The sequence below is a fragment of the Misgurnus anguillicaudatus genome, chromosome 17 (assembly GCF_027580225.2).
Source record: "Misgurnus anguillicaudatus chromosome 17, ASM2758022v2, whole genome shotgun sequence".
Taxonomy (NCBI): domain Eukaryota; kingdom Metazoa; phylum Chordata; class Actinopteri; order Cypriniformes; family Cobitidae; genus Misgurnus; species Misgurnus anguillicaudatus.
In genome coordinates, this window is record NC_073353.2 from 40,782,261 (window position 1) to 40,794,567 (window position 12,307).

General features: G+C 34.0%; 1 protein-coding gene across 1 annotated transcript in view; it reads left to right on the top strand.

Moving 5' to 3' along the window:
* The first annotated feature begins 5,691 nt into the window (after positions 1-5,691).
* Positions 5,692-12,307, top strand: part of ttc21b (tetratricopeptide repeat domain 21B) — a 32,862-nt gene continuing 26,246 nt past the window's right edge. The window contains exons 1-6 of the mRNA XM_073854769.1: positions 5,692-5,871; positions 6,702-6,831; positions 6,918-7,028; positions 9,126-9,292; positions 9,682-9,804; positions 9,937-10,094. Of these exons, the coding sequence (XP_073710870.1) occupies positions 5,839-5,871; positions 6,702-6,831; positions 6,918-7,028; positions 9,126-9,292; positions 9,682-9,804; positions 9,937-10,094 (722 nt within the window). The 5' untranslated portion in view covers positions 5,692-5,838. The remainder of the gene's footprint in view (positions 5,872-6,701; positions 6,832-6,917; positions 7,029-9,125; positions 9,293-9,681; positions 9,805-9,936; positions 10,095-12,307) is intronic.

Here is a 12,307-nt window from a genome sequence, read left to right on the forward strand (position 1 = left end):
AATGCCCCATAAATATTTTATTGCACATAACGATCCATTTCAATGCTGACAGTGACGTATGACATTTTATTAAAATGTCTTTATGAACCCTTTAAGATGAAAAGAGAGTTTTGTCCTATAGGTTTCCAATGTGTTGTGGGGAGGTTACCATGCAGATGACTCGATAAGAGTAACTACAGGAAAACCACAATAGAGAAGATACATCCAGCAAATGGAGCCCCGATTCCCACAGCGAGACCGCCAGACGTACGAGAAGATTTGAGAATGTTCTTTAATGAGTTGTTGTAAATTTCTAAGAGCACTCACTGCGATATTGATCAGGGCCCGGGCTGCCCGAGTAATTGCATATATTGCCCTAAACGTGTTTAAAGTGCTTTTGACACTGAGGCCATAAAAATCTCTCCAAGTGCTGTTACGCTCTCCTTTCACCAGTAAACGCCTCTCAGTGTTGAGAGAAGCCGAAGACATTTTTCCTTCCTTGCAAGACCAGGAGACACAGGTTCAACCATTAAAAAGACGTAAGGTTCCTACTATCTGTCACGTTATTGAATAGATAACCTGAGCAATGACACACTGTGCTCTCGGAAAAGCTGCACTTTTGCTCCTATTAGTACCTCAAAATGGTACCTAATATACACCAATGGTACCCAATGGTGCATATTAGGACCTTTATAAAGGGTACCGTCCCAGTGACAGCTTTTGCACCTTTATTTTTGTGTGTTTATGCCTATCTATAAGCATCAAAATGGTTTAGGGGAGTGGCTCAGATTTAAGCCAATCAGAAATGCACGCTCCATGTCAATCATTGTGCATGTTCAGTTTTCTTGAAAGTTCACTTTTATGCAAGCATTTTAGAAAACATTAATAATTCATTTGAAATGTATTTAAAATTCACTTAGCTTTCATATTTTCATATTTTCTCAATGCTTGTATATGCTAGATGCAAAGATGCATTCATGCCTTTAATATCCCACAATCCTGTGCATCCACAACCTAGTGTGACCTCCGTGGATATTTACAGCACATTTAAATCTTTTAATAAATATCTGTCATTCATTTTCAGTTACATAATCCATCATGCAGATAAAATCTACACATATTTCTCAACATTGAACATGATCTCTAATGCAGCTGGTTAAAGGACTGCTAACTGCCATGTGATACAGTAACAACCTAATGTGATAATGATTATCTGTCAGGTCGTATCTGAAATGCTATCGGACAGGCGGTGGGTCAGGACGGAGGTCCTGTGTGTTTCGGCTCGGGATCACAGCAATGTTCCCTTGCAGTTATACTCTAGACACACCAGATCTGATTTCACAATCAATGAGATGAAACTTGTTTAATCCTGATCTTTATTAACACTGTCGAGGGTTATAGGCCTTTCTCACATCACATGCTGGCAATCGTTGTGCACTTGGCAAAAGGAGATATTCAAATAATATTTGAATATCTCCTTTTGCCAAGTATATTTCTTTTGATTGTAAGCTGTGGTTATAAGTCACTTGTGGTTTTCCTGCTTTGTCTAGGAGTTTTAAATGAAGCATCACATTTGATTTGTCCTTTCTGTCTGGCACATTGTCTCAAAAACTGAATGCATGCATCAATAGCATAGATTCAAGCCTGTGATATTTTGGTGCAAATGCATTTGTCTCTATTTAAATTAGTTAGATGTCAGCATGGACTGGTTATGTCACATGCCCGCAGTCTCATGAACCAAGCAAAAGGTTAAACAATAAATATTAAATATTTCAAAAACAAACTTATTTGTTTCAATTATTCTTGGGCCTTTTGCGGTTCATAATAATATATTAGTACATGTTTGTTTAATAGGCTACTATAAATAATTTTGGTACTGTAATGGGACCCCATTCACAGTGATGCCCTATCTGAGAGACGTGACATGATGGTTAACCAGCTGAAAACTGGTTTGCGTATAGGTTTGCGTGACCAGTGAGATGAAAGAGGTTATGAAAGAAACAAATCCAGGTTGAAAACTTCACCTCTAACCACAGTACAGTCATGTGATGAGGTTTACTCCAACAGTGATTCAAAGAGCAACATCCACTGTTTGCATGTATTCAAAGCGGCCCAGCCTTATTTTTACATGCAGAATTATGCAAAATAGTTTCAGGACGAGACTTTCTCACCGAGTCATTCATTATTTTAGAAAACTGCATGCATTTGGATTCAGATGAAGTGTTTACTTTGTAACCCATGTGGTCTGAAAGGGGTTTAGAGATTATGCAACCTGATCACATTACTCTGAAAATGTATTATTGTGACATTTGACCCAGAAGAGCATTTATCTTATTTTCTTTTTTAAGAAATTATGTAAAATTGCTTTATTTGTATATCTTGTTTATTGCACAATAAATAAAGTATGCAGGATATAATTTACTCTTGAAAAGTATCCCATCAAATTCACACCATAGCATGGGCGAGGCTAGCCCCTTTTTAGGGGTGCTTCAGCACCACTAAAAAGGAGCTCAGCACCCCTAAAACTTGGGGCAAGAAATGTAATTATTCTAAAATGTTCGTTCGTCTTTGACCAGGTTAAATAATGTCCAAAACATACTCCGTAGTTTGTGGTTTAAAATATATAATAAGGTAGAAAATGAAAACCTCCCCGCTTAGCAAATGGTGTCATCCTCTTCTACTTCTCTGTACCTGCATCGCTTAGCCCGTCTGTCATTCAGCGTGAAACACACGCAGAGTGAGAATCAGAATAGTGTTGTGATGCAACTTTTTTGTTCAAATCTTACAAAATGTTTACGTTATGTTTATAATGAGCGAGTACATCACGAATCAATCTTTCAAGTCGTGTTTTTGTCTTATAATGAATCACCATGGTACACGTATAATAAGTGTTTATTTTCGGATTATTTAAGTCCGGCGGGTACCCGCGCGCTGCGGAGTAGCACAGTACCTGGGTGACTCGTCCATACACTTAAACGTAGAGAAGTAGCGCCGGTTACAATGTTCTTCCGCAAGACGCATGCAGTGCGTCTCAGTGGGTAGTTGCATACGTGTGTCTCCGTTGTTAAAGTTTATTGTATGATTTATCGTTAATTTGAGACTTATTTTAACAATCGGGAGTCATGTAAACATGACATCACGGGCGTCTTTTCTGGTCAGTCGTCATGAAAACATGGCGTTTGGAACAGAGTGAAAACAAACTACATATCACTGTATACAACCAGTAGGCTACCGGTAAGTTATGTGTGAAATCACTAACTGTCTGACTATCAAACTAGACAATAAATATTTTTTTAGTTTGTCACATGTAGACTAATATGAAGGTGATAACTTAACCCTTAGTGCAGGAGTCACAAGTGTTTTGATTTAGACATATAGTAAAGGTAATGGTTCAATTAAAGGACTGTTAAAAGAAAAGCTGCAAATTAACAAACTATTAATAAACCTACCATATGTTGTAGGCATAAAAGTTATAAATTAGGAGATTTGTCATTTTGACAAAGGCAAACGATACACTGTATATTCACATAAAGCCATACCCACACTGCTGGTGTAGCCCACCTTTTGTCCTGAGACTTTAATATGGCATTAATGGCAAAAATATGCTAGCTCACCATTAATTAGAAATAAAAAGGTTGGCAAAAAATGCATCTAAAAACTCACCAGATTGATGCTTTAAAATATGTAATTTTAAAAAAATTCTAAGGGGGAGCATGCTCCCGGACCCTAGGGGTAATATTCTTCTCATCTTTTTCACCCCTGACCCATTTTCATGCCTGAAAGGTCTCCAAAAAATCTTTATTTTGGAGTTAGTTGAACCAATGTTAAAATGAAAGCTATTTTACAATATACATATTATTGGTTTCTGTAGGAAAAAAGAGCGGGTGGTGGCAGCGGAGCTCATTGGGTGCTCAGCACCCCTAAAGCTCTAACCCTAGAATCGCCTCTGCACCATAGCATTTAAAACATCATCTGTAATTATAAGAATATAAAAAAGAATAACCATTGTTCAATTAAAAGCATTTTGGTAGTGTACGTGGTTTTTGTTTAGACATTTTTTAAGCATTTGCACCAAAGAACTGCACCAAAAAATATAAACAAAATGGTAAAATCTGATTTAATGGTGTGCAGCGACACATAGTGGTGTTTAAAAGAATTGCAGCCAGAGACCTTTTGGTGTGTTAAAGGTGCAGTGTGTAATTTTTAGAAGGATCTCTTGACAGAAATGCAATATTATATACAAAATTACATTATCATGTGTGTATAAAGACCTTCTTATAATGAATCATTATGTTTTATTACCTTAGAATGAGATGTTTTTATCTACATGTACAAGGTTCCCCTTACGTGGAAGTCGACATTTTGTGCCACCACGTTTCTACAGAAGCCCTTAACGGATAAATTTTTTTTGTCTCTGATGATGACATGTTTTTCCGGTTGCGGCTACTCTAGCTACTCTATGCATTTCAAAAGTGAGGGGTGAGCACAGTTGGCTGAGCCGTTGGTTGCAATTCGTAACCTCACCACTAGATGCCGCTAAAATTTACACACTGCACCTTTAAAGGAACAGTATGTAGGATTGTGGCCAAAACTGGTACTGCAATCTCACAACTGGTGGCCAATACACAACATGACAACATAAACATCAGTTGAGGGCTGCAACTCCACTTTTTAAATGACAATATCCTGGCCAGACCACTGTTGTGAGTGATATTAGTATTTGAAATTAAAATGATTTCTTAATTTCTAGTGATATATCAGGGTCATTTTATGATTATTTGATATACATTTCTTAAATACTGTTCCTTTAAAGGGATAGATAGTTCACCCAAAAAGGATATTCTCATCTTCATGTTGTTGTAAACCTGTATACATTTATTTTAACTAATGAACACAAATGAAGATATTTTGATAAATGAAGATAAGCACACATCTGATTGTAACCATTGACTTCCATAGTAGGAAAACAAATATTATGGTTTTGTGATATAAGTATTGTGATAAATGATGAAAAAGATATTTTGATAAATGATGGTAAACACACAGTTGACGGTACCCTTTGAATTCCATAATATTTGTTTTCCTACTATAAAAGTCAATGGTTACAATACGATGTGTGCTTAATATAATTTATTAAAATATCATATTTTGTGTATTTATAAAAAAAGACATATTTATAAAAAAGACAAATTCATACAAGTTTAAAACAACATCATGATGAGAAAATGATGACAGAATTTGCATTTTTGGGTAAACTATCCCTTTAATACGGTATGGTGTTTCTAAAATGGCAAAAAGTTGTCGTCCACATTTTAATATTTATGTATTTATTGTCAAAACAAAAATATAACAGTGTCTTATGAACCATACATCAATATTTTCTTTTTGATTTGAAGGTACAGCTGAAGACAAACAAGAATAATGCTTTGATTTCTTTTGAAGTGTTTATATTTCATATATTATATCAGCGATTATATTTAAGACAGTATTAAAAAATGTCCTTTATCATTCGTAAATAACCCACATTATTATTTATATTATATTTCTTTTATATCACAATGTAATTTTAAATATAATCTTTATAAAGTAAACTTGTCTCACACTGATTTTATACGTCTGTTGTGTTTCAATGCACTTTAAAATATCCGTGTAGTGTGGCGACACCAAGTGGCAACAATAAGTAGTACGTCGGTGCACAGAATTATTTTACGTCACTTCCTGGTTGCCCGACGGAAATAGCGGGGTTTGTTTGGTTGCTATGCCGCTTCATCGCTGATAAAGATGGCGAGAAAAGGATAAACGCTTTATAAACGAAGGGATAAATCATTGTGTGTGCTTTCTGAGATTTGTGTTGACATTATGTCGGCCGCTGAAGACGAAGAGTCGACGCTTGTAAGTGATGATGACATATTAAACTGTTCGGATGCGACTGCAGCCATAGGTGAAAAACAGTTTGAAGGCTGTCATTAGTTGCTTTTTAAGTTTTGTGATGTTTCAGGAATGTTAAGTACTTGACATGATTGATCTTGATGCAAGACAAGCAGGGTTACATGTAAGGATTATTGACACACTAATCGTTTTTGTGTTACAGGTTTTGATTGAGATGTAATTTTTTTTCTTGAGTCATTCTACATTTCGTGCTATTATTTTGTATATTTATTTATTTTCCATTTAATTCAAGATCCCAGAAAATAAGAAAACACTATTCTGTGGCATATATTACACTGCTATATCAAAGCAAATTATAGTGCATTACAAGCATCAGTATAGGATTCAAACCCACAACCTTTGCGCTGCACTAACACAATGCTTTACCACTTGAGCTCCAGAAACACTACATGGAGTATTTATCATTTACTTAAACTTTTGGGTAACACTTTACAATAAGGTTCATTAGTTAACATTAGTTAATGTATTAACTAACATGAACAAATTATGAGCAATACATTTGTTACAGTATTTATTCATCTTTGTTAATGTTAGTAATAGAAATAAAGCTTTAATTGTTAGATCATGTTAGTTCACAGTGCATTAACTAACGTTAACAAGATTTTAATAAAGTATTAGTAATTGTTGAAATTAACATTAACAAAGATTAATAAATGCTGTATAAGTGCAGTTCATTATTAGTTCATGTTAACTAATGTATTTAACTAATGTTAACTAATGAACCTTATTGTAAAGTGTTACCAACTCTCGAATGGCCTTGTTGTCATTTTTAGGCTTTGATCTTATACTACTGCCAGGAAAAGTTTTCCAGTCATGTTGTAGATGTTTCCAGCGAAGCTCAACGGAAGTTCAGTCATGATCCGATCTTCACATTCCTGCATGCCTATGGACTCCTCATGCAAGGTGAGGAAAAGCCACAGTTCACTCGCTCTTTCTACTTTGCCGAAGACATGATTTTATTAAACACTTCATTATTTATCTTCTGAAAGATCGAGTGTTAGATGCCATCCAGGAGTTGGAGCTGTTGAAAGAGAAAAAGGATGTTTCCCTGTGTGCGCTGATGGCTCTGGTTTATGCCCACAAAAAGAGACCAAATCCTGGTAGGTCTTTTGCATTCTTCACTCTTGGCAGATGCTTTTATCCAAATGAATGTGATAGAAGGGCTGTCACAATTATTAAATAATCGTCTCATCGCGATTGTTTGACCTCATCGCGATGATTTCAGATCACCGCAATGATTGAACATCTCTTTAAAAAACACAAGGGGGAGCTGCAGCGCCTGTATAAACGAGACAGTATCTAATGACGGTCCTTGACTGACATTGTAATGCGATACATTACAAAGCCATTTAAAACAGTGGAAAAACAGCATTTAAAGAAATGCTGCAAAACTTTGAAAAGTAGTATTAATTGCCAGGAAAAAACATGCATTTCCAAAACAGCAATTCCAAATTTAGGGAAGTTTTTGAAAGATATATTCATTAAATAATTACTTTTAAATGTGTTATGTGTATTAATATTTACTGCCAGGTAAACCTTGCAAAATATTTAATTTAAATAATCACAACAATGTGTGAAAATTATTCCATGAACAAACAAAAAAAAGGCAATTAATTGTCATAATCGTCACAATTTATAAGACAATTAACCGTCAGCCAAATTTCATAATTTGTGACTGCCCTATGTGATAGTGTACAAATCTAGTTTAAACATTTTAACAGATCTGTCAAATAAATCTGTGGTGTCCCCAGAGTATATAATTATATGAAGTTCTAGTTAAAAATATCATATAGATCATTTATCATAATATGTTAAAATTGCCACTTTGTAGGTGTGAGCAAAAATGTGCCATTTTAGGTGTGTCCTTTGAAATGCAAATGAGCTGATCTCTGCACTAAATGGCAGTGCTGTGGTTGGATAGTGTAGGTTAAAGGCGGTATTATCCCCTTCTGACATCACAAAGGGAGCCAAATTTGCTTGCAGATAATGTTTTACCAAATCTAAGTTACTGGATTGATCTTTTTCACATTTTCTAGGTTGATAGAAGCACTGGAGACTCAATTACAGCACTTAAACATGGAAAAAGTCAGATTTTCATGATATGCCCCCTTTAACCACTTAACTGTTACCCTGTCACCTTTAAATCAGTATAACCCTTATGAAAATGAACCGTGGTTTTAGACCAAGCCTAATCTTGGTCTCTTTTTAAAGGAGACAAAAGTGTAAATTTTAAATAAAAAAGTTATAGCAGTTTAAGTAGATTTTTAGTTTCCCTGTCATTGAGTTATCTCGTCAATTAAGAGAAAACGCATCCCTGCCAATGAACCCTGACGAGTTTTTACGGTAATCTATAATTCGGCTAATATCCACTAGATGGCGCTCTTACCCAACAATTTTTTTCTGAAAGGCATTTTGTGAATCTTTTGTAAAATTGCAAAAAAAGCTGGCGGGCAACTTTTAAAAAAAAAACTGGAGGGGAAAAAGTTAGTAAATAAAAATAACGCTTAAAAGTACATATTTTATGTCAAAAATCTGTATAATAAAAAAATTTCATGCCAAAGAAATTCTCAAACAAATTAAGCCATGAACTCAGCTAGTTTTCATTAAATTTCAAGATAAAATCACAAAAACTGAGGTTAGCAGTACAATGTCCACTAGGTGGCAATGGTTTGCTGCATACTTTAGTCACAAATTGATACATTACTGTCACTGCATTACTGTTAGTGCAAAAATATTTTGTAATATGAAAACAACATTTTTAGAGCTTGTCAGGTTTTATTAGAATTCAATAGCAAAATATTGAAATAAACTTCAGTGTTCCTCCGGTGGACGTGACGGTTAACAACATTTTAAAAAATGTATGCGCACTTTTCCCATAAATTAATCAAATACTGTACCTGCATGAATTATTTAGTAAAACACTGGTCAAATACTTATTCTAGACCTTTCCAATGTTATATATTTTGTCATGATTAGATTAGAGATTTAATAGTGATTATATTAAAGTAAACCGAAGTGTTCCTCTAGAAAAACAGTCACACTTAAGTTGTTAATAAACTTTGTGTCATTATTACCTTCATTCACACAGACATAATCATAGTCGGAGGAAGGTAAAGTATCAATGTGAACATCGCAATAAAAACCTCACAAAGTTTACAATTTAACTTCAGATGTTTTTTTTTTGCACCTGTCTGTAGATCGTGATGCGATCCAGGAGTTGGATGGAAGAGTGAAGGAGGAGAGAAAGACCTCTGGTCCCAGAGCTTTGTATTACGCCGGGATGCTGCTTTGGCTTTTGGGTCGTAATGATAAAGCCAGAGAGTATGTGGAGAGGATGATCAAGATCTCCAACGGATCTAAAGAAGTAAACTTCACTAATGCGTCTCCTCTATAGATTTCTGCTGCGTGAGCTTTTCATGATGGGAAACCATCAGATCGAGTTGCTGCCATACGTTACTTATCAACCACATCAGTCTGATAGCGCTTTTATGTGTTTAAGATAAATTAGCCCAAATTCAGTTTGCTCTTTAATTTTTAAGAGATCATATCACGAGGAATCAAATTCCCTGTTTGAATGAGATTAAAAAGTTTATCGTAGTTATAAAATGTAATGCAACTTTCAGAACTGCTATTTCTGAACCAAATGAGAAATAAATAGATGGATGTAAGGACTACTTAAAATGTTATGGTTATAAACTGATCCCCAACCTATTGTGCTGTTTGCCAGTACTGGAATTGTTGTTTAATTTTAAGGGACTTGTGCTGAAAGGGTGGATAGATCTGAGATCGAATAAAGAAGCTTACGTCAAGAAATCTGGAAAATACTTTGATGAATCACTAAAGGAGAAAATTGATGTTTTTGCTCTGATGGGAAAGGTATGCACCCCTTTTGAAATGATCAACGTTATATATTTTATTTTATTAATATGTTTTATTTAAAACGTGTATTAAAAAAATTGCATGCACAAAAATACATATTATTATTATTATTATGTCTCTTTCTTTCAGGCACAATATTATGAATTTCGTCAGAATTATTCTGGTGCTTTGGAGACTATAAACCAGGTCATTGTGAGTTACCCATCCTTTCTACCTGCCCTGGTCCAAAAGATGAAGTTGTTTTTAACTTTACAAGACTGGGAACAAACAGTGGATGCAGCGCAAAGGTGAATATCTACATCTCATAATACTGATATCTATCTTTAATATTTACAATGAAACGCATCTTGAAAGTTTGGTCTTTTCCTTATATAAATTTACATTTTATTTAAATAAATTTAATTTTTTACAGTTAGATTCATGCATCATTTTAAAACCAAATAAATGAGATTTCCATTGATGTTTGGTGTGTTAGGATAAGACAATATTTGGCTAAGATACAACTACTTGAAAATCCGAAATCTGAGGTAGCAAAAAAAAATCAAAATATTGAGAAAATCGCCTTTAAAGTTTTCCAAATGAAGTCTTTAGCAACATGTATTACTAATGATAATATATATATATATTTTATTTATTTATTTATTTATTTATTTATTTATTTATTTATTGTAGGAAATTTACAAAATATATGCGTGGAACATGATCTTTACTTAATATTCTAATGATTTTTGTCAATAAAAAAATGATAATTTGACCCATTCGATGTATTGTTGGCTATTGCTAGAAATATACCCATGAAACTTTTTAGTTTTGTGGTCCAGGATCACATAAAGCTGTCATGAATATGAGCTGTTTTGATATATTTATTGTGTTTTTTTGTTTGAGGTTATCAGCCAGACCCTAGTTATTTTTGGCAAATGTCATTGTGGATCCTCTAAATTGTTCTTTTTTGTGGAAGAAATTAAATTAATATTTTAATGACACGAGGGTTAGTGAGACATAACTAAATCTGAACTCTATAGATCACAGGAAAGTCAGATGGCTTCATTCACTGATCTGTACTGAAAGACTGTAAGACTAGATCATTGTTTTGTTTATTGGATGAAGGCCAGTGAGGGACAGAATAAAAGAAGCTTTTAGTTTGAACACTTGAACTGTACAAACTCTTCAGCAAGACCTCAATGACGCTTCATGTCTGTGTTTGTTAAAGGGATGGTTCACCCAAAAATCTCTCATCATTTACTTACCCTCATATCATTACAAAATTGTTAAATTGTGTAAATGCATATAAAAAAACGGGTTACACTTTACAGTAAGGTTGTATTTCGTAACAATTAGATAATGCATTAGCTAACATGAACAATACTTCTTCAGCATTTTATTAATCTTAGTTCATGTTAATTTCTGCCTTTACTAATACATTTATAAAATCAAACATTGTAACTATAAACATTAATAATGTACCATAAAATTCAATGTTGACTAAATAACTGTATTGACATTAACTAACATTAACAAGAATGAATAAATGCTGACAAACTATATTGTTTGTTCATGTTAGCTAATGCATTCACTAATGTTTACTAATACAACCTTATTCTAAAGTGCTACCAAAAAACATAATATTACGAAAAAATATTTTCAGACTGAAATTTCACCCAAAAAAGTTTTGTCATCATTTACTCAAGTTGCTACAAACTTGTATAAATGTCTTTCTTCTGCTAAACACAAATAAAGATGTTTTGAACAATGTTTGTATCCAAACCGTTTTTGAGAACCATTGACTTTCATAGTATTTTACAGGTTTGTAACAACTTACGAGTTAGTAAATTATGTAAAATTTTTCATTCATTGATAATTTACCCTCAATCATATCTCATTTGTGGTTGTGTACTGCAGTGGTTCTCAAACTGGGGGCCCTGAGATGGTGCCAAGGGGCCCCCAGTTTTATGACATTTTATAAAATAAATTAATTTATCATAAATTCTGTGTTATTTAATCTTAGAAAAATAAGGCTACTTACCAATAGCATGAAATTGTATAATTTAATATGTTTTGTTTAATAGGGGGACTTTCATGAAAATCTGACTTTTTCCATGTTTAAGTGCTATAATTGGGTCCTCAGTGCTTCTATCAACCTAGAAAATGTGAAAAAGATCAACCCAGTAACTTAGTTTGGATAAACCATTCTCTGCAAACATGTGAAAAAATAGATAATTTGAAATTTTGCTCCCCCTGTGATGTAAGAAGGGGATAATTTCACCACTTATTCTGCAATATCCAACCACGGCACTGCCATTTAGTGCAGAGATTAACTCATTTGCATTTGAAAGGACACACACAAAAATGGCACATTTTTACTCACACCTACAAAGTGGCAATTTTAACATGTTATAATAAATTATCTATATGGTATTTCGAGCTAAAACTTCACATACTGTAGGTACTTTGGACACACCAAAGATTTATTTTACATCTTAAGAAAGTCTTGTGAAATGTC